The 23054-nt window shown below is 39.9% G+C and overlaps 1 protein-coding gene across 1 annotated transcript in view; it reads left to right on the top strand.

Annotated features, from left to right (window-relative positions):
- The window catches only part of LOC139755533 (optineurin-like), a 47707-nt gene that overhangs the window by 13937 nt on the left and 10716 nt on the right, over window positions 1-23054 (top strand). The window contains exons 6-9 of the mRNA XM_071673939.1: window positions 6906-7059; window positions 12130-12245; window positions 17412-17555; window positions 19579-19641. Coding sequence (XP_071530040.1) covers window positions 6906-7059; window positions 12130-12245; window positions 17412-17555; window positions 19579-19641 — 477 coding nt within the window. The remainder of the gene's footprint in view (window positions 1-6905; window positions 7060-12129; window positions 12246-17411; window positions 17556-19578; window positions 19642-23054) is intronic.

Below are 23054 nucleotides of genomic sequence, written 5' to 3' on the forward strand. Positions count from 1 at the left end.
ATATGCCTGCTTTGTCACAAGTGCATGCTACAGCTGAGAGATTACAAGTCAATTTCTTATTATTGAAATCTCCCATGGCACTCGGAGGTAACTCTGTTTCAGTCTGATGGTTCATGTGAGTTTGTCTATGATTCTGATGATGAAGTAAGAATTACAAGAGACGAAGATGAATGGCTTAATTCAATACCTTGTTGATGTCTATCCTTATTTCTGCATTCAGACCTTTTTCTAATCCTCAAGCTTTCTTGATGGTTTACACGTCCAATTATCATCTTTTTTTCTGACCTTTGATCAATCAAAAATTCTTGCTCATTTTTATTATCTTTCTTTATAGCTGAACAGTTATGATAATTCAAGTATGGATATTTACAAGCAGCAATATCAAAAAGTGCTTTTGCTTGGTTCTGAAGTTCATTCAGTTTCACTTGATACAAGGCAGTATCTTTTCTAACTCAATAATGATATAAATGTCTCTCAAATTTTGTGTGATAATTATTGATCATATTTTTATACATTTTTTGATACAATAGGAATTGATGCTGACTGCCATTAATCCACAATGAAGTTAGTAACTACATCACAAATACCTGAAAGTGCTGGTTCCTTTAAAGTAGAGAATGATAACATATTTTGCTCGAACAGGCATGCTTTCATCAAATCTTCATATGTTGGTAAAACAGTTTGTTTCATTTGCTCTGGTTGACCAAATGTAGGGCACTTAGTTGCTTGCTTAGTACTGCAGCTTGCCATTTCAGTGATGAAAATAACATGACACCATTCTTGTAAGAGCACTCAAATGCAACTGTCAGATGAGCTATCCCCTTGGTGGATGGGCCAATGAAATCTGAGCTATCATGCACTTATCATGTGATCGATGTGAGGCAGGCAGATAAAAGAGCACATAATTGGCTAGTTTCTATGAGGAAATAATGTTCTGTACTTAAAAGACATTTATTACAGGTACACTACCGATTTTCCGGCAACTGATGGTTCGGGCCTCCTTTACTCCCGACGAAATTATGTGGGGAACTTGAAATTACCGCGGCCACCAGACTTTTGTACTGGGTGGCCACAGATGGCGTTGTGTGTAGGACGCACCACTCATTGGTGGTGATACCGCAATTCTGTGAGATTCTTAGCTTATTTTGCTTAAATCTAATCCTAGCTATGGTTTCTAAAATGTATGAGAGTGTCACTCGTGGTGTAAAATGTAAACACCAATCCATATCAATCCAAGATAAGGTAGAACTGTTGAAAAAAAATGGACCGTGGTGTTTTGGTGCATAAGCTGTGTGACATCTACAGTATTGGTTCATCAACTGTTTATGATATAAAGAAGCAAAAGGAGAAAATATTGAAAGTCTATGCAGACAGTGATTCCAAGAAGCAAATGACGATTAGAAATATGAAAGATGGTAAGAGTACTGAGCACGATCAACTGATGATGGAAAGGTTTCGACAGCGTTGGAGTGATGGAGTGGACTTGTCAGGTAGCATGATAGTGGACTAGGCTAAGTTGTTCCATAAAGAACTTAAATTACGACATGAGTGTAACTATAGTGAAGGATGGCTTCAAAGATTCAAGAAGCGTCATGGAATTTCCACAAATAAAATGTGCAGAGAAAAGCAGTCTGCAAACCTTGAAGGAGCTGCTGAGTATGTGGATGAATTTACGAAACTCATAGCTGATGAGCACCTCAGTCCAGAGCAGGTGTATAATGCAGACGAAACTGCAATATTCTGGCGATGCACACCTAGGAAAACACTAACAACAGAAGACAAAGAAGACCCCACAGGATTCAAACAGGGGCGTATCTAGGGGAAATAGTGCCTATGGCAAGGACTGAAGTTGCGCCCCTGTCCAGACATATGACACTAATATTTTTTATTTTTATTACCTCCGCCAATGAGATTATGTTTTTACTGGCATTTGTTTGTTTGTCTATGAGCAATTTTCAACAAAAGTTATGAACAAATTTTGATGAAATTTTCAGGGAAAGTCAGTAATGACACAAGAACCAATTGATTAGATATTGGGAGTGATCCGAATCATTGTCTGGATCCAGGATGCCATTACAGAAATATCAATTTTTGTGAATGACTATTGAACTAATGATGATATCAGTGTGATTCCAAATGCCAATGATATGTTTTCATGGTCAAGAAATCTAAATCTTTAAGATCCGAATCATTGCCTGGATCCAGGATGCCATTACGCCACTGGCGCCCCCTTCAAGTGCCCTTCCTGCTTACCCTAGATATACCACTGGATTCAAACAGACCAACCATCTTAAGGTGTTTGAACATTTGAAATTTGTTTAATTTAAATTTCTAGCAGTCCATAGTATACTTTAGACACATGGGATATGTATGATTAGTGGATTAGAGGTGTGTTGATAAATTATTATTACATGACCATGGTTGGTCTGGCAAATTGGTTAATCTGACAAGGCTTTGGAACCAAGAGTGCCGGAAAATTGATGGTGAACCTGTATAATCATTTAGTGGGAAACTACTTTAATTGGGATAGATATTAGATTTTGCACTTATGGGTGAAATAATCTATATCTTTCATCATTTATGGATAAGTTGTTGAATTATATGTCTTAAACTTTCAAAATATTTGATTATATCTAAAACACCATTATTATAGCACCTGTGGTTGAAAAATATTGTTATCCTGGTGCTACCTCACTGAATCAGGGGGTAGCAATGCAGTTTCCTGTGGGGCAGGGTAGTGCCAGGAATGGATAAAGGCAAGCAAGTAAGAATATGTACATGGGTATATATGTATATGTTGATATGTATATGTATGTATATGTGCATGTATGGGCATTTATGTAAATATATATATATATATTGTTAGAAGTTGTTAGAAGCAGTGAAAAGTTTTTATCGAGGATGTAAGGCATGTGTACGTGTAGGAAGAGAGGAAAGTGATTGGTTCTCAGTGAATGTAGGTTTGCGGCAGGGGTGTGTGATGTCTCCATGGTTGTTTAATTTGTTTATGGATGGTGTTGTTAGGGAGGTGAATGCAAGAGTTTTGGAAAGAGGGGCAAGTATGAAGTCTGTTGTGGATGAGAGAGCTTGGGAAGTGAGTCAGTTGTTGTTCGCTGATGATACAGCGCTGGTAGCTGATTCATGTAAGAAACTGCAGAAGCTGGTGACTGAGTTTGGTAAAGTGTTTGAAAGAAGAAAGTTAAGAGTAAATGTGAATAAGAGCAAGGTTATTAGGTACAGTAGGGTTGAGGGTCAAGTTAATTGGGAGGTAAGTTTGAATGGAGAAAAACTGGAGGAAGTAAAGTGTTTTAGATGTCTGGGAGTGGATCTGGCAGCGGATGGAACCATGGAAGCGGAAGTGAATCGTAGGGTGGGGGAGGGGGCGAAAATTCTGGGAGCCTTGAAGACTGTTTGGAAGTCGAGAACATTATCTCGGAAAGCAAAAATGGGTATGTTTGAAGGAATAGTGGTTCCAACAATGTTGTATGGTTGCGAGGTGTGGGCTATGGATAGAGTTGTGTGCAGGAGGGTGGATGTGCTGGAAATGAGATGTTTGAGGACAATATGTGGTGTGAGGTGGTTTGATCGAGTAAGTAATGTAAGGGTGAGAGAGATGTGTGGAAATAAAAAGAGCGTGGTTGAGAGAGCAGAAGAGGGTGTTTTGAAATGGTTTGGTCACATGGAGAGAATGAGTGGGGAAAGATTGACCAAGAGGATATATGTGTCAGAGTTGGAGGGAACGAGGAGAAGTGGGAGACCAAATTGGAGGTGGAAAGATGGAGTGAAAAAGATTTTGAGTGATCGGGGCCTGAACATGCAGGAGGGTGAAAGGCGTGCAAGGAATAGAGTGAATTGGAACGATGTGGTATACCGGGGTCGACGTGCTGTCAGTGGATTGAACCAGGGCATGTGAAGCGTCTGGGGTAAACCATGGAAAGTGTGTGGGGCCTGGATGTGGAAAGGAAGCTGTGGTTTCGGTGCATTATTACATGACAGCTAGAGACTGAGTGTGAACGAATGAGGCCTTTGTTGTCTTTCCTAGCACTACCTCGCACACATGAGGGGGGAGGGGGTTGTTATTCCATGTGTGGCGAGGTGGCGATGGGAACAAATAAAGGCAGACAGTATGAATTACGTACATGTGTATATATGTATATGTCTGTGTGTGTATATATATGTGTACATTGAGATGTATAGGTATGTATATTTGCATGTGTGGACGTGTATGTATGTACATGTGTATGTGGGCGGGTTGGGCCATTCTTTCGTCTGTTTCCTTGCGATACCTCGCTAACACGGGAGACAGCGACAAAGCAAAATAAAAAAGAAATATTTTTTTTTCTTTCTTACTATTCGCCATTTCCCGCATCAGCGAGGTAGCGTTAAGAACAGAGGACTGGGCCTCTGAGGAAACATCCTCACCCAGCCCCCTTCTCTGTTCCTTCCTTTGGAAAATTAAAAAAAAAAAAAACGAGAGGGGAGGATTTCCAGCCCCCCCGCTCCCTTCCCTTTTAGTCGCCTTCTACGACACGCAGGGAATAAATGGGAAGTATTCTTTCTCCCCCATCCCCAGGGATAATATATATATATATATATATATATATATATATATATATATATATATATATATATATATATATATATATATATGTATATATATATATATATATATATATATTTTTTTTTTTAAACTATTCGCCATTTCCCGCGTTAGCGAGGTAGCGTTAAGAACAGAGGACTGGGCCTTTGTGGAATATCCTCGCCTGGCCCCCCTCTGTTCCTTCTTTTGGAAAATTAAAAAATAACGAGAGGGTAGGATTTCCAGCCTCCCGCTCCCTCCCCTTTTAGTCGCCTTCTACGACACGCAGGGAATACGTGGGAAGTACTCTTCATCCCCTATCCCCAGGGGTGTGTGATGTCTCCATGGTTGTTTAATTTGTTTATGGATGGGGTTGTTAGGGAGGTAAATACAAGAGTTTTGGAAAGAGGGGCAAGTATGAAGTCTGTTGGGGATGAGAGAGCTTGGGAAGTGAGTCATTTGTTGTTCGCTGATGATACAGCGCTGGTGGCTGATTCATGTGAGAAACTGCAGAAGCTGGTGACTGAGTTTGGTAAAGTGTGTGGAAAAAGAAAGTTAAGAGTAAATGTGAATAAGAGCAAGGTTATTAGGTACAGTAGGGTTGAGGGTCAAGTCAATTGGGAGGTGAGTTTGAATGGAGAAAAACTGGAGGAAGTGAAGTGTTTTAGATATCTGGGAGTGGATCTGTCAGCGGATGGAACCATGGAAGCGGAAGTGGATCATAGGGTGGGGGAGGGGGCGAAAATTCTGGGGGCCTTGAAGAATGTGTGGAAGTCGAGAACATTATCTCGGAAAGCAAAAATGGGTATGTTTGAGGGAATAGTGGTTCCAACAATGTTGTATGGTTGCGAGGCGTGGGCTATGGATAGAGTTGTGCGCAGGAGGATGGATGTGCTGGAAATGAGATGTTTGAGGACAATGTGTGGTGTGAGGTGGTTTGATCGAGTGAGTAACGTAAGGGTAAGAGAGATGTGTGGAAATAAAAAGAGCGTGGTTGAGAGAGCAGAAGAGGGTGTTTTGAAGTGGTTTGGGCACATGGAGAGAATGAGTGAGGAAAGATTGACCAAGAGGATATATGTGTCGGAGGTGGAGGGAACGAGGAGAAGAGGGAGACCAAATTGGAGGTGGAAAGATGGAGTGAAAAAGATTTTGTGTGATCGGGGCCTGAACATGCAGGAGGGTGAAAGGAGGGCAAGGAATAGAGTGAATTGGAGCGATGTGGTATACCGGGGTTGACGTGATGTCAGTGGATTGAATCAAGGCATGTGAAGCATCTGGGGTAAACCATGGAAAGCTGTGTAGGTATATATATTTGCGTGTGTGGACGTATGTATATACATGTGTATGGGGGGGGGTTAGGCCATTTCTTTCGTCTGTTTCCTTGCGCTACCTCGCAAATGCGGGAGACAGCGACAAAGTATAATAATAATAATAATATATATATGTGTGTGTGTGTGTATATGAGTGGATGGGCCATTCTTTGTATGTTTCCTGGCACTGCGTGTTTCTATAAAATCAACCCTACCCCACTTCAAAATAAGCATATTTTCAGCTCTAGATTTTTTCTGTAAATGTTGGTGCAGAGAATCCACTTTTTTTTTCAGAATTCTTTCTCATGGACCCACAGCTTGTCCACTCTACCCCCATGTGAATCTCAAAAGAAGTGTAAATGCAATCCACCCTAGCTCACATGAACCTCAGACTTTACTTTATGGACTTTCCAAAATCAAATCCCCTTTCCCTTGACTGTAGTTTCCCTTAGAGCCAGAACATTCCAGGGTCCTCTTTTCAGACTTGTCACTTGTCTCTCCCTTCTCATCATGGTTACATCCAAGGATGTTCAGATGTCACAAGACAAAATGTTGGGAACCACCCATGCTTAGCTCTTTTTGTACTCCTTCCAGTGGAAAGTGACAGTACAAGGAGGGGCGGGTGTCCAGTCCCTGCTCCCACCTCTGTTAGTCTCCTCTTATGACATGTAGATGTGGATACTTTTAATGCTCCCCAGTTATAAGGAATTGGAAACTTATGACAAATTGAATAATTGTGTGAGCTATGTGTTATCAGTTGTTAAGTTCCTGAATTATTTATTATTTTCATTTTATTATTTTTTTCATTATTAATCATCAAATACATACATGTTTATTATCTACTATATGTGTGTCTTTGTTGAAAATAGATCTGCTATTCTAAAGCAAATTTCTATGCGTGGCTGTCATGTTTGTTTTTCCCATTAGTTTTACATCTCAGCTTAATTCCCTGCATTTAATCTTATTTTGTGCTATACTTTTTGTAGAGCTTTCTTAAAAGTATATCAACTTTTCAGTGTGACTTAACTACAAGCCGCAGTGAACAAGAGCGACTGCAGCTGGAGAGGTTTGAACTTTTGAGCACTGCTAATGAACTACGGCAACAGCTGCGTCAAGTTAGGGAAGGTGCTTCTGCCAAAGCACGTTCACTTGAAACTAGTCCCATTTGTGGTATGTTTTTTAATTCTTATATGTGTTTTTTCATACTTGGTTACCATTTCCTGTGTTAGTGAGGTAGCACCAGGAAACATGAAGAAAGGCACATCCACTCACATACACATGTATGTACATATATGCATATAAACATGCATATACATTTTTTTTTCATACCATTTGTCATTTCCTGCATTAGCGAGGTAGTGTTAAGAACAGAGGACGGAGCCTTTGAAGGAATATCCTCACTCGGCCCCCTTCTCTGCTCCTCTTTTGGAAAATTAAAAAACGAGAGGGGAGGATTTCCAGTCTCCCGCTCCCTCCCCTTTTAGTCGCCTTCTACGACATGCAGGGAATACGTGGGAAGTACTCTTTCTCCCCTATCCCTTGGGATAATGCATATACATACATATTCATATATTTTATTTTATACATATTTGCCATTTCTCACATTAGTGAGATAGCGTCAAGAACAGGTAACTGAGCCATAGAGAGAAAATTCCATATTTGGCCCCTTCTCTTTTCCTACTTTTGGAAAAGTAAAAACAGGAGGGAAGGATTTCCAGTTACCCACTCCCCCCATTTTAGTTTCCTTCTACGACATGCACCTTTACCATTGACATGTATATCCTCTTTGTCAATCTTTTGTCACTCATTCTCTCTATATGTCCAAACCATTTCAACACACATATACACTCACATACATACATATACATATCATCATGTGCATACATATACATACACATATTCAGTCATATACATATGTACACATATACATATTCGTACATGCCTTCATCCATTCCTTTCGCTAACTTGCCCCACAGGAAAACAGCATAGCTGTAGTTTAGCAGCAATTGATTTATTAGCATGTTTTTATTTCATGTATGTTTTTGAGCTGTGTGTTGGAAAAATTAAAGAATTGTATTGTGATAGATATAGAGTTAAAATCAAAGAATTATAAGATAACTATCTATCTATCTATATATTTTTCTCTTTTGCTTATTCCCTTCTGGAACTCCCTCAAAGGTATGGCCATGGCATTAGAGTGCCCATAACCAGTGAACTCCAGTGCAGCTTCTTAGAATTTAGTGCCTCACCTTAACAGGCCACTGGCAGAGGACACGTTTAACGCAGTGTTTGCAGAGGCTTCTACCTAATTTTCCTCCTAATTATTTCTACCTAATGCTCCTGCCTACTGTTCCTACCAACTACTTCCACCTAATGTTTCTGCTTAATGCTCCAACCTAAATGTTCCTGTCTACTATTATCTACTGCTCCTACCAGTTTGCCAGGGCATGGCTAACAAATGCCACTTACCACAGAAAAATCTAGGGTTATGAAGAATGAGCTGTGTTTGTTAAATGTTGTAAAGTGTTGTGTGTGACAAGAATGCAAGTAATCCATGTATGGGTGATGCAGAAAGAAAATATAGCTACCTGGGTCAGAGGAGTACAACTTGACAATCATTGAAGTGCTGGCTCACTATGTAGCCTTTACAAACCTTCTTGATACCCAGGTGGGTAGTATTGGTTATGTACCATCTTGGTCGTTTGCTGCTTATCAGCTGCAACTTACTCTGATGCTTGTTTCCTTTAGGAGCTCCCTCAAGGGATTGGCCATGGCAAAAGAGTCTTCTAGAAATAAAGATGTTGAACTTTAGTGCCGTTTCTTAGCCTGTAGTGCCTCTCTCTCAGCAGGCCACTGGCAGAGGACAACTCTAGTGCTGTGTTTTCAGAGGCTCCTACCTGATGTTCCTACCAACTACTTCTATGTAATGTGTCTACCTAATATTCCCACTTAATATTACAACCTACTGCTTCTCCATAATGCTTCTAACAACTATTACTACCTAATGTTTATACTTAATGCTCTTGCCTGAATGTAACTTCCTGCTACTTTTGTCTAATTGCTCCTACAGTTTTGCCAAAATGCATGGCTAGTGCAAAGTGCTTATCGCAGGAAAATCTAGAGATGTGAAGAATGAGCAGTGTAGATTAAGTGTTGTCCAGAGTCATGTGTGACAAGGGGAACACTAAGGTGTTAACTTGTTCATCCCACCACTAGATACCCTTTTTCAAATGTTTTTGCCTCAATTTCCACATACCACACACCTCACCTCCTTCCCGAAATGCCTTCTACTCCTTGCCTACTCCTTTACTCTTGTTTACTCACACCTTTTATTTTATTTTCACCCAATCACTTGATTTCCACACCTAAGCATCTTTTCCATACTATTCACTTTCACCATTTTCCTCCCACCTATGTCATTTCCTTTTTTTCCTAATGCCTGTAAGTGTAGTGGGTGGTACATTTCAATAGGTGAAAGGCATCCACTGTCCAGGGAATTATTGTACTGACGCATGGGATGGGTATCAAAGAGGTTTGTGTTGTTGGTGCTGGTTGTCACATACCCAAACCCAGCTTAGGTTGCTCTATCTGAAATGCAACAGTATGTAATGCATACCATTTCTCTTCTTGATCTATGCAAATGACTAGCCTTAGGGTATAGACTTGTACCAGAATATGTTTGCAGATGATTTAAAGGTCATGAGAGAAGTGAAAAGTGAGGAGGATTCCATCAACTTAAAATGGGGACCTAAACAGAGTCCAGAGTTGGTCTGATACAAGGTTGATGAAATTTGGCGAGAGCAGATGTAATGTAATAATGACAGGACAAATTGAAAGAGGGCTTCAGTGTGATTATTGTGTAGCGGGAAATAGCTTCAGGATTCTTTATGTGGAAAGGACGTGAGAGTTGACAGTGTCTCTAACCTATTACTAGAGCCCCACATTAAGAAAATAGTTGAGGAGAGATACTGTTTGCTGGCAAATGCTAAAATAGCTTTCAAGTATATCAGTAAAGAAATATTTAGTAAGCTCTTCATATTGTACATAAGACCAAGGCTTCTAAAGTATGGCAACTGCACCTGAAAAAGCACAAAGAACTGATAGAGAAGGTCCAGAGGAGGGCAGCAAAGATGGTACCAGAATCAAGAAAACTGATTTACAGGGAAGGGCTAGAGGCTTTGATTTTACCCAGCTTGGAAGAGAAAAGGGTAAGGGTTGACCTGGTCACAACCTGGAAGGCTACAAAGAAACAGGAACGAAGTCTTCAGATGGGCCACCAAGAACAACATGCTTTTCACTGGGGATAAATTTAAACCCCTCTAGAATGGGGAAAATGAAGCAGTCAGAAATAGTATAGAATACCAGACAAACACAGATCCTGTTATAAACCAGTTGAAATGTGTGAAACACCTTAGAGTAATAATGACTAATGACCTCATCTTCAGCAAATACAACAAAAGAATGGTTGCTTTCTGTGGAAGAGTGGTGGATTGGATTCTGTGGGCTTTCAAGAGAAGTGAAGAAAAACCAATGATGATATTATTCAGGGTACTAATTCTTTTATGAATTGAATACTTATATGTGGTAATGTCACTCTTCAAGGCAGGCAAAGTGCAGAAATAAGAAAGGATTCGAGGATCTTTCACAGCTCATATTGATATGGTAAAGGAATTGGGAATGGCTGAAATCTCTAAAGCTGTACACCAAGGAGTGCAGATGGGAGAGATATATCATCATCTGTACCTAGAAAATCCTAGAAGTTACAGTTCCCAACTTGCATATGGAAATAACATCTTACTGGTACAACAGGCATAGAAGTAAGATACTGCATCTGAAATCCAAAGGTGCAGTCTGAACTGAAAGAGATATTATAAACATCTGGAGCCAGGACTTTAACACCTTGCCTGCTGTCATCAAAAACAGCATAATATGCACAGTAAGGAAGTTTCAGATAACTCTGGACAAGTACCTACAAAGTCTACCAGACCAGCTAGGCTCTAGGGTTACTTAAACCTCAGGGCTATGGCTTCCAACAGCTTGGCTGACCAATGACCCATCCCAACAGCTTAGGTTCAACCAAGGCTTTAGGGAAGAATGCTCCCGAAGACTTCACTTAGTATTCATCACAACCTTAAAATTTTTAAAACAGATTGATGATGTGGAAAGTGAACAGTTCTTTGAGAGATGTAGGGATAGAACAACCAGAGGACGTAACATGAAATTAAGCAAGAAACATGACAGTCAATTCTTGATCGATTTAAGAGAATGTTTTGGATTTTCTTTTGCCTTGTCCACAATGTTTCTTGATGTCTTTCTCTTTACTTTGGAGACTCATTTTATGCACTGTTGTATCTTTCAAAAATGCTGTGATGTCTTGCCTTTATAGTAGAAATTAGGCAAGATTCACCTAGCAGTCAAGGTGTTTAAAGTGGTGACAGCTGGCTGGAATGGCATGATAAGAAAATATTGTGGACCTCTGGGGGAGATGTGTGTGTGTGTGTGTGTTTGTAAATGAAGGGGATGATTAAGTTGTTCACCAGTTATGGAAACACTTTTGCTATGGCCACCCCATCAAGGGAACTCTCAAAAGGGAACAGACATCAGAAATATGGATAGATTTTTTCATATATGCTTGCCATTTTATGTATGAGTGAGGTAGCATTAAGTACTGAGTCTTTGAGGGTAAATTCCTCACTTGGTTCTCTGTTGTTTTCCTTTTTTGTTTTGGAAAGAGATACAGGAAGGGAGGATTTCCAACCACTTGCTCCCGCCTCTCATAGTTGCCTTCTACGACATGCGGGAATACGTTGGCATTATTCTTTCCTTCCTAACCCCAGGGATAAGATAGATAGATAAACTGATAGATGAATAAGGCGCATGGAATCAAAAGTAGCAGTAGGGCCCTTATTTGCGTACTGCAAATGTGTCAAAGTTTTTCTGACTAGAAAGAGACACTACCTTGGAATATTTTATGTAGCTATGTCATCTTATCCAGATGTACCTTAGTCAGCTCTGGCCTATCAGTTGACCAAAACATATCCAGACACTCATGTGGAGGTGTAGGTGAGTAAGGTCTGCATAGTAAGGACTGGAGTCTGTACATTATATGTCCTGGTGCTCATAATGTTGCTTGTATTAATCAGATATGAAATGGACTCTGTAGGATTTGTATCAGTAATGATCAGTTATAAATGGTGCCCTTGATAGTTTATTTTTCATAAATACATATGAAATTTTCAGAAGGGATGGTTGGACTTACTGCAGAGGAAGAATTTCAGAAGGTGCGTGAACAATTACGAAAGGAGCAAGACACATCAGCCACTCTATTACAGGAACTTCATGACACACGAAGTCAAGTAAGTCTTTTAAGTGCTGTATTCAGATGTCCCTTGCTTACCAAGGTTTTGTCTCCCATTGTTTTGAGTATACACATTTAGACATTAGAAAATGTATACCATTTTGCCATCCACATCATAAACTTTTGAGTATCCATGGTCTTCCACAGCACCATCAAAATTTTATCCGTATATTAGACAAGTATTATGGGCCATTGGCTGCTTGTTACCCCATCTGGCACCAACCATTTCTTGTTAGAGATAGGAGGAGTATCATAACCAGACAGTGTTGCTGTGGCATATATCAAGGTTCTCTTTTGTGCAGTGTAGCTGGATGGCTGCTTTGTGAGAATACGGAAGTGCAGCATCAGCAAAGAAATGCTTCCATCATATTAGTAATTTGATTTTTTACATGATTTCTTTGCACTTTTATAGAATAAGCATGTTTTTGAAGTAGAATATGCTTATTTTTAACCCTGAAGTGTGTCTCAAGGGTCATCCCCCTTTCCCACCTACTGTCTATTGCTGCTGTGGGTCAAGTTCTTTCCATATTTTGTTATTTTTTTTGTAGATGTCTCATTAATTTCCAATACCTCCTCCCCATTTGATCTCATTGGTGTTAGGGCTTTAGGGTCTTCCATGCTAGAAACACTTGTGAACTTAAACTTACTATTCATTTGCTCACTTATCCTTACATCATCCTCTGCAATATTTCCTTCTGAATTCTGTAGCCTGATTAACTACTACTTAACTGACAACTAGTTTCTGATAGATTTGTGGAATTGTTTTGCTTTTGAGCTGCCTTGTTTATAATATTCTTTTCAAAGTTTCTTTGTTCTTTTGTTCTTTTCTTATCTTGCTATATTTGTTCCATGCTTTCTCATACCATGCCAGTGCTAGCTGGCTAGAGTGCCTTCTACATCTTTGCCACTGCATGTCTAGAAGTTCCTTTGCTTTTTGACAACTTTCATTAAGCTATTCCTTCTTCTTCTTACCATTTCCTCTTTACTTTAATAGCTTGAAGTACCCATGCTTCTACTTCTTCACCAAAAATTTCACAGGACTTCTCAACAGGATGCCCGGTACTTGGCTGTTGAATTCCATTTCGTAGTATATATTAGCATAGTTATTGAGGTTTGTGTAGTATCCACATTTATATTATTATTTTTTTTTTCTTTTCAAACTATTCGCCATTTCCCATATTAGCGAGGTAGCGTTAAGAACAGAGAACTGGGCCTTTTGAGGGAATATCCTCACCTGGCCCCCTTCTCTGTTCCTTCTTTTGGAAAATTAAAAAATAATGAGAGGGGAGGATTTGCAGCCCCCCGCTCCCTCCCCTTTTAGTTGCCTTCTACGCATTTCACTGCTTCATGTACCATACAGATGGTTCCATCATTGTTATCATTATATATTTGTTCTGGTCTGTTGGAGTTCTTTGAAGGATTGCATACTAATAACACCATAATGCTCTTCTTCCCCACAGTTACTGTTCCCATTATGTATTGTCTGATTGGGCCATCCTCATCTGTTTCTTGAAACTTCAAGTGCTCTTTTATTAAGAGGGCTAATCCTCCCTGTCCTTTACCTTCCTTTCCTTTCTTGCTGTCTTGTTCCCCGGTGGGCAGAACAGGTTAGAGCCTATCTCTTTGGTAAGCTTAGTTTCTACAACTCCAATGATATCAGGTGAACATACCCTTTTATGATCCTTGAATTCCAGTACTTTATCGCTAACTATTTACCCATCCACATCTGAATACATTACTTTCTGTCTCACATTACCATCTCATGACACTCCTGCCATATCTGTAGTTCTAGCAGGGCTGCTCCATCCTCTTGACATTTGAGGAATCTCCACTTTTTTGTCTTCTGACTTTACCCTTTTCTTTTCTCCTTCTTCGTTATATCTGTTACATTTCATGAATGTCTCTCTGAATTCCACCATTCCTTTAAGATTCTTAGTTTTTTTAAGTACTTCCTGACTAGATGACTCTAAGACATATGTAAGTGTGTGTTTGTGTGAGTGTTATTACCAGTTTATTCTTTATGGGGCTCCCATCTCTTGAATATTCTCTCACATCATAGAACTTCTTAAATTTATGTATGTTGTCTGCTTTAACCATGTCCAGTCTTTTTATTCCATTCATCCACCACTCTTACTGTAAAAGTATTTCTGTACATATTTTGTAATATTTTGCTTAATTTCATATTATGTCCACTAGTTTGTCTTTCCCTACATCTTGAAGAACTGTTTATATTGTATGTCTCTGATTTGTTTTAAAACTTAGAAGTACTGATCAGGTCACCCCTCACTCTTCTCTTTTCCTTTCCATATAACTCAGCTCACTTAATTCTACTGTCTTGTTTGTTGCCCTCCTCTGACTTCTATCAGCTCTTTCTGCTTCTTTCGGTGCAGAGACCAAATTTAAGAAGCATTTTCTAGTTTTGGCCCTTACAGGGAGAGAGTTTTACACTTGGTGGGGCCCTGTCTCTTCAACATTCTCTACAATGATATAAATCCTTAAATTTTACATGCTGTCTGCATTTTACCGTTTCCTCAGTCATTCTATTCTATTCATTTAACACTTTATACTATAATAATACTTCTTTACATCTTTTTTTAATGTGTTTCTTGCTTTATTCAAGTTATGTCCCTAGTAGTCTCCATCCCTTCATGTTTTGAAGAACTTACACTCGCTACATCACCAATCTGTTGTAAAACTTAGAGGTTTTACTCGGTCATCCCTCACTCTTATCTCCTCCAGGGTGGGAAATGTAAAGATTCATGCCTTTCCTTGTAACTTGGCCCTATTAATTCTGGTTCCATCTTTGTTGCCCTCCTCTGGACTTTCTGTATTATCTCTTTGTGCTTCTTTAGGTGTGATGACCAAACTTGATAATTGTAGTCTAGGTTTGGCTTTATGTAGGATATGAATAGCTTGCTAAATATTTCATTCTCCATTTACTTGGAAGCTATTCTAATGTCTGCCAGCAGACAAATTCTCCTTAACTATTTTTCTAATGTGGAATTCTGGTTGCAGTTTAGGGACAGTATCTACTCTGAAGTCTTTCTCATACACACAGATACACAGAGTCCTGAAACTCATTTCCTGCTAGATAATAATCATATTGAGGCTGAGGCTGTCTTTTACTTTATCTCACTCTCATTATGCTACATTTGCTTGAGTCGAATTTCATCAACCACATACCAGAAGACCAACTTTGTAGTCTGTTTAGGTTCCCATGTAAATTGATGCAATCATCCTTTCTTTTCTCTTCCATCATGACCCATGCATCATCTGCAAACATTTTTAGGTAGAAGTCCATACCTCCATGCAAATTGTATATATTTTTTTTTTTTTTTTTTTTTTTTTTTTGCTGTCTCCCGCGTTTGCGAGGTAGCGCAAGGAAACAGACGAAAGAAATGGCCCAACCCACCCCCATACACATGTATATATACATACCTACACAGCTTTCCATGGTTTACCCCAGACGCTTCACATGCCCTGATTCAATCCACTGACAGCACGTCAACCCCGGTATACCACATCGATCCAGTTCACTTTATTCCTTGCCCTCCTTTCACCCTCCTGCATGTTCAGGCCCCGATCACACAAAATCTTTTTCACTCCATCTTTCCACCTCCAATTTGGTCTCCCACTTCTCCTCGTTCCTCCACCTCCGACACATATATCCTCTTGGTCAATCTTTCCTCACTCATTCTCTCCATGTGCCCAAACCATTTCAAAACACCCTCTTCTGCTCTCTCAACCACGCTCTTTTTATTTCCACACATCTCTCTTACCCTTACGTTACTTACTCGATCAAACCACCTCACACCACACATTGTCCTCCAACATCTCATTTCCAGCACATCCATCCTCCTGTGCACAACTCTATCCATAGCCCACGCCTCGCAACCATACAACATTGTTGGAACCACTATTCCTTCAAACATACCCATTTTTGCTTTCCGAGATAATGTTCTCGACTTCCACACATTCTTCAAGGCTCCCAGGATTTTCGCCCCCTCCCCCACCCTATGATCCACTTCCGCTTCCATGGTTCCATCCGCTGCCAGATCCACTCCCAGATATCTAAAATTGTATATATATATATATATATATATATATATATATATATATATATATATATATATATATATGTTTGAAGGAATAGTAGTTCCAACAATGTTGTATGGTTGCGAGGCGTGGGCTATGGATAGAGTTGTGCGCAGGAGGATGGATGTGCTGGAAATGAGATGTTTGAGGACAATGTGTGGTGTGAGGTGGTTTGATCGAGTAAGTAACGTAAGGGTAAGAGAGATGTGTGGAAATAAAAAGAGCGTGGTTGAGAGAGCAGAAGAGGGTGTTTTGAAATGGTTTGGGCACATGGAGAGAATGAGTGAGGAAAGATTGACCAAGAGGATATATGTGTCGGAGGTGGAGGGAACGAGGAGAAGAGGGAGACCAAATTGGAGGTGGAAAGATGGAGTGAAAAGGATTTTGTGTGATCGGGGCCTGAACATGCAGGAGGGTGAAAGGAGGGCAAGGAATAGAGTGAATTGGAGCGATGTGGTATACAGGGGTTGACGTGCTGTCAGTGGATTGAATCAAGGCATGTGAAGCGTCTGGGGTAAACCATGGAAAGCTGTGTAGGTATGTATATTTGCGTGTGTGGACGTGTGTATGTACATGTGTATGGGGGGGGTTGGGCCATTTCTTTCGTCTGTTTCCTTGCGCTACCTCGCAAACGCGGGAGACAGCGACAAAGTATAAAAAAAAAAAAAAAAAAAAAAAAATATATATATATATATTAAGAAGTGTAATGATCACATACAGAACCCAGTGGCACTCCACTGGTCAGCTTGACCCATTTCAACAAGGCTTCTTCAACATGCATCCTTTGTTATCTTCCTCTGAGATAATCTTTTATGCATTGAAAGGGTTTCTCTCTTATCCCTGCTTGGTGACCCTGCTTCTCAATCAGTCTTCCATTCAGTACAGAGTCAAATGCTTTTTGGCAGTCCAGATACACACAGTCTATCCAGCCTTCCCTTTTGTGTTTGTGCAAAGTCTGAAGTGCTTAAAGAGATATTTTATTGATAAATGAACAGAAAAACTGCATATGAAAGGAAAAGAAAATTTTATGTATTCATAACATTCCATTAACAGTGTCATTTTTATTCAGGTTGAGAGTTTAGAGTCAGAGTTGCATCGAGCTCAAGGAGAAGCAGCTGTCCATCGTGATCGGTGCCGTAATTTACAGGCAAAAGCCGATGCAACTCTTTTACAGGGTGTATCTTCTGTTACTTCACCTGAAAATCTTAAAAAGGTTAGGTACATTTCATGTTTTCATATACTGTTCAGGTTTTCCCAGCACATAAAGTATCCAGATTTAGGATGCACTTGATTTATATATTCATTGTCCTATGTTTTACCTCCCCCAAATTTCAGCACCCCTGAGAATTCCTTTCCCTCCAAGTCTCTATGGGTTTTTAGTAAGTTTGGAATGATATACAACCAGTTTGTGGATGGTCCACTGATCACCAAAGCCTCTGCTAAATTTTTGTCTTGCTTTCACTGCCAGTGACTATCTACCCCTTAGTAAACATCACCTTTCCATCAGCTCACAGAAAATAGAGCTTTCACTTGTGATCCTTTTGCTTACAAATGCATTGGCTGCAGCTGTCAGCCAACTTGGTATTAGATCAGGATTCCTTTTCTTTTTTAATAAGTATGCTATGTTGCTTATTTAATTCATTATAAGTCCACGGTATAGCACTAAATAGTTACCAAAAAAGTTTAGGTAGTAGCAAATTGCACCATATCAAAATATTCATTCCCATGCAAATAAGAGGTTAAGGGCTATAGGCCAATATATTCAAAATGTTGTGTAAATGATCTAAATGATATACCAAGTAACACTATATCATGTAGATGATCTGAATGATATACCAAATAACACTCTATATTCATCTAAACAGTGAAAATGATATACAGATCTTAAGAAAATGATAGACAGGTATCTGGCTTTTTTCACATCTTTATTCCTTTCAGACACTGGGATAGGTTAGGTGAGGTTTTGTCCTATATTTTTTCTGTATGTGTTGATAATTATGAGTTCCTGCATTAGGTAAGAACCTGATATAGAGGTCTGAATAGAAAAAAAATGTCTAGGTTATAAATGAAATGCAGTTTATTGTATCATTCACCAAACAAATATGAATCTTTTTAATTGAAACATGATCACTCATCTTGCATCACCTAACTGAATATCAATTGTTCTACTGTACCACTAACATTTCTATTACTTTTTTGATATGTAGCTTACTTTTAGTGCATGAATTAATTTGTAGACTGCCACCTTGCCAGGGAGGTATATTATAGGGACCACCCTCCTGGGTATTGGAATGCTTATTAAGCTGTGCAGTGAGCCAGCACATAAGTGGTTGTTGAGTTGCACTCCTTTGACCCAGGAAATTGCCTTTTCGTTAAATGCTTCATCCATATATTGACTGCAGGCATTCTCTCCATAAACATGCAGTCTCTCCATGTCACACATAACACTTGACAACTCATACAATTCAGTCTTCATACCTTTAGATTTTCCTGTAGTGACCACTGTGTTCTTGCCGTGCATTTTAGCAAAATGGTTGGAGAGGAAAAAATAGTAGTAAGTAGGAACGTTAGGCAGGAGCTTTAGGTACAAACAAATGGTAGAAGTAGTAGGTAGGGACATTAGTTGCGAGCATTAGGTGAAATAGTAGCCTGGAACATTAGGTAAACACATTAGGTAAAAGTAGTTGTTGGAAGGTAGGAGCATTGGGTAGGAGCTTCTGGAAACACTGCACTAGATTTTCCATGGCCAGTAGCTTGTCAAGGGTGAGTCACTAAGGCTAAGAAGCAGCACTGGAGTTCACCAGTTATGGACACTCTATTGCTGTGGCCACCTCCTTGAGGGAGCTCCCAGAGGGAATGGGCATAACAGATGTAGATAGATAGATAGATGGAATTAGTCATGAACATGCCAAAGGGAAATGTGATTTCTCTATACTGCACTGTATGTAATTCATTATTGGTGTATGAACTAGTCATAAACCTACTAAAGAGAACTGTATATAAAGATATTTTGAAATTATGATGTACCTTATCATTCACTGATTGAAAGAAGAAAGTTGTCAAAAATTGTGATAGTACTCCAGGCACTGGGAACATTTTCCTTTTTTTGAATATGTAGATAACCATTAGCTCATGTAATGTTTAAATAAGATTTTACTTTGAGATGTGAAGATTTAAAAAAAGAAATAATGAGTAAAATATTTTGAAGTTTTTATTCTGTTTTGCTTAAATTACAGGACCCAGTGGATGTCCTAGAGAAAAAGCGCCTTCGTGATGAGGCTGCCATGCTTCGTGAAGAGGTAAGATGTTACTAATTCTTAAACCTAGTGTGAAAGTATAAGTATGAAATTCCATCAGGTGATCATATACAGTATGCTGATTTACATAATAAACATTTCACTTAGGGTCCTTCTGATTTGACAGTCATAGCACATTGTATATTCTTGTTAAGCATACCATACGATCTTTCACCGTGTCCCTTTACAGCCAAAAAGCACCAGGTCCAGAAGAAGAGATGGCCTTATTGGCTTACATCCACACATTAACTATTGTGTATAATGCACCCAAATCGGAGACCTCTATCCATAACCTGGCCCCACATACCTTTTCCTGGGTTCCCAACTTCTTCATATGCCCTGACTCAGCCCATTGACAGTATGTCATCCTTTGTTTACCACATCGTTCCAGTGTGCTCAATCCCTTGCATGCCTTGCACCCTCCTGCATGTTCAGACCCCCCCAAACCTTCTCAATAACTTTCACTCCATTCTTCCACTTTTTCTTTAGTTCCCCTTTTCCTTTTTCCTTCCTCTTCTGACATGTACCTTCATAGTCCTCCTATCCTTACTCATCCTCACCATATGTCCAAACCATTTCATCACACTCTCTTCAGCTTTCTCATACATAATCCTTTTATTAATACACCTCTCTCTTACCCCATCGTTTCTTATCCAGTTAACTCTTCTCGCATCACATACTCTCCTCAGACATTTCATTTCCAACACTTTCATTCTCTTCTTTACATTTTTTCTGAAGGTCCATGCCTTGCATCTTTTCAGCTTCAATTGGACCACTGTACCATCAAACATCCCTGCCCTATCCACTCCCAGGTATCTAAAACACTTCACTTCTTCCAAATTTTCCCCATTCAAACACACATCCCAGCTAACCTATCCCTCTGCACTGCTAATAACCTTGCTTTTATTCACATTTACTCGCAACTTCCTTTTTTCACACATTCTCCCAAACTCAGACACCAGTTTCTGCAGTATCTCACTTGAATCTGCCACCAGTGCTTTGTTGTCAGCAAACAACACCTGACTCACTTCCCAGGCCCTCTCATCCCCAACAGGCATATTCACTCCTTTCTCCGAGACTCTTGCATTTATGTTCCTCACCACCCTATTCATAAACAAATCAAACAACCCTGATGACTTCACACATCCCTGTTGCAATCTCACTTTTGCCTTGAACCACTCACTCTCTTTTCTACCTGACTGCACACAGGTCTTACATTTGTGATGAAAACTTTTCAGTGCTTCAAGTAGCTTCCTCCCTCACCATATGTTTGTAAGACCTTCTGCAAGTCATCTCTGTCAACCCAATAATGTTCTCTCTTTGGATCCATAAATGTCACACACACAGCCCTCTGTTTCTCTGAGTATTTCTAGCCCACATTCTGTAAGCGAACACCTGGTCCATACATCCTCTACCACTTGTGAAACCACTTAGCTTCTTCCGAAACTGGTGCTCTATGCATGCCTTCACCCACTAAATCACCTTTCTTCCATACAACTTACCAGCTGCACTCAACAAACTTGTACCTCTGTAGTTCAAACACACACATTTATCCCCCTTCCCTTTATAGAATGGCACTATACCTGCATTCTTCAATCATTAGGCACCTCACCATTATCCACACATGCAATGAAAATCCTAATTAACCACTCAACAACAGTCTTCCCCTTTCTTAAGAAATTCAGCTTCACTACCATCCACTCCAGCTGCCTTGCCACATTTCATCTTATGCAAGGTTTTCTCTTCTCTCGTCATCAGACCACTTTCCATGACCCTCTCACTTCACATACCTCCCTGACTCAGACATCTTACATCTTTCACCCCTCTCATCGAACACATTCAGCAGTCCTTCAAGTACGCTTTACAGTTCCTCCTCACTACCTATACACTCTCCACACCAATACCATCAACACAAAAGCAGCGCTCAGACTAAATGTCCCCAGAAAACTAACTAGCACCTGATTCAGAAAAGAAAAAGAATCTTTCATTATCCTACACAAATAATTCATGTACTCCACTTTAAAGTATGCCCTACCTGCTTGCTTTACCACCCTCTCAAAAGCAGTTACAACAGAACTGCATACCACACAAAATAGTGCACTCAGAACAATCACTAGCTGCCTAGCAACCACAGACATACCTCACCTTCACAATAAAACAAAGATCTTCTCAGTACAAACCCACCTCAACATGCTTAGCACCCAGTTCTACATAAAAGCACTAGACCCCTCTCACCCTAGCCAGTATAAAAGTGACCACCAGCCTCCAAATAGAAATGATAAGCTTACTCCAGCCTCACACTTCAGTGGTCTCTACTTACAGAGTCCTTCAACCTTAACTAATATAACAGTAACAAAATATATGCACACTGAAATGACCTGACAAGCACTAAACAGACAATCTCCCAGCTCAGTCATAAACTCGACCCCATCAGGCATACACCCATCAGAAACCACACTCTACAGACAAACACAAATCACACTCTCCTGCTTTTCCTCCAGACATCACCCATTACCAAATTAATGTAAACACCATTTCAACATATCCCAAAACCCTCTATGCCCATGATGCACCTACCATAATAATGACACCTAGCACTTACTTCTCTTTTGTGCTGTACTCTGGACATAGAAATACATCACAACACTTCATGAGCTGCGGTAGATGTGGCCAGCTTCTTAAGTGCTGCAGACATCACATAACATTAGAAGGTATACATGGGGCTGGAAGTGAGTTTATATATACTCAGTGTGGTGTTACCAGACTCTGCTTACTCAGGATTATACTATAGGTGAAAAGTTACTTTAGTGAGGCTGTATCATTGTCAGTTGACAAAACAGAGTACAGCGTCATCAAAGAGCTTCTCATATCAAAGAAATCCATCTTCTCCCTGCTAATGAGCGCAGCACAGCCTTGGAGTAACATCCAAGACCCTTTCAGAAAAAGGTCCTAGTGATTATGAATTGATTGATTAATATAGTCAGTGCCTTGTCCCATCATAGTGGGATAGCTTTAGGAACAAATGAGCAACAGCATCATTTGTAAACATCCACTCTCTAGCCTTCATGTATAATGTAATAAAGCAAAAGTCTACCATTCATTGCCAGGCCCCACAGGCTGTTAGACAGCTTAAGCTTAACTGCTTTGTATACCATGGTTCAACTCACTGAGAGCATGTCAGCCTTATGCATTATATTGATCCAGTTCATTTTGTTGCTTGCCAGCCCGAAAGTCGACTAAATGTTCATTCCCCAATACTCACGAGCCTCTTTCACATCCTTCCACATCCTTCTTGGTCTTTCCCTCTCCCTTCCATCCTCCACTTCTGACTCTAGATCCTCATAGTCAGTCTTTTTCGCTTGTCCTCTCCATGTGTCTAAATCATTTTAACACACCCTGGCCAGCTCTCTTGCTTC

The sequence above is a fragment of the Panulirus ornatus genome, chromosome 19 (assembly GCF_036320965.1).
Source record: "Panulirus ornatus isolate Po-2019 chromosome 19, ASM3632096v1, whole genome shotgun sequence".
Lineage (NCBI taxonomy): Eukaryota > Metazoa > Arthropoda > Malacostraca > Decapoda > Palinuridae > Panulirus > Panulirus ornatus.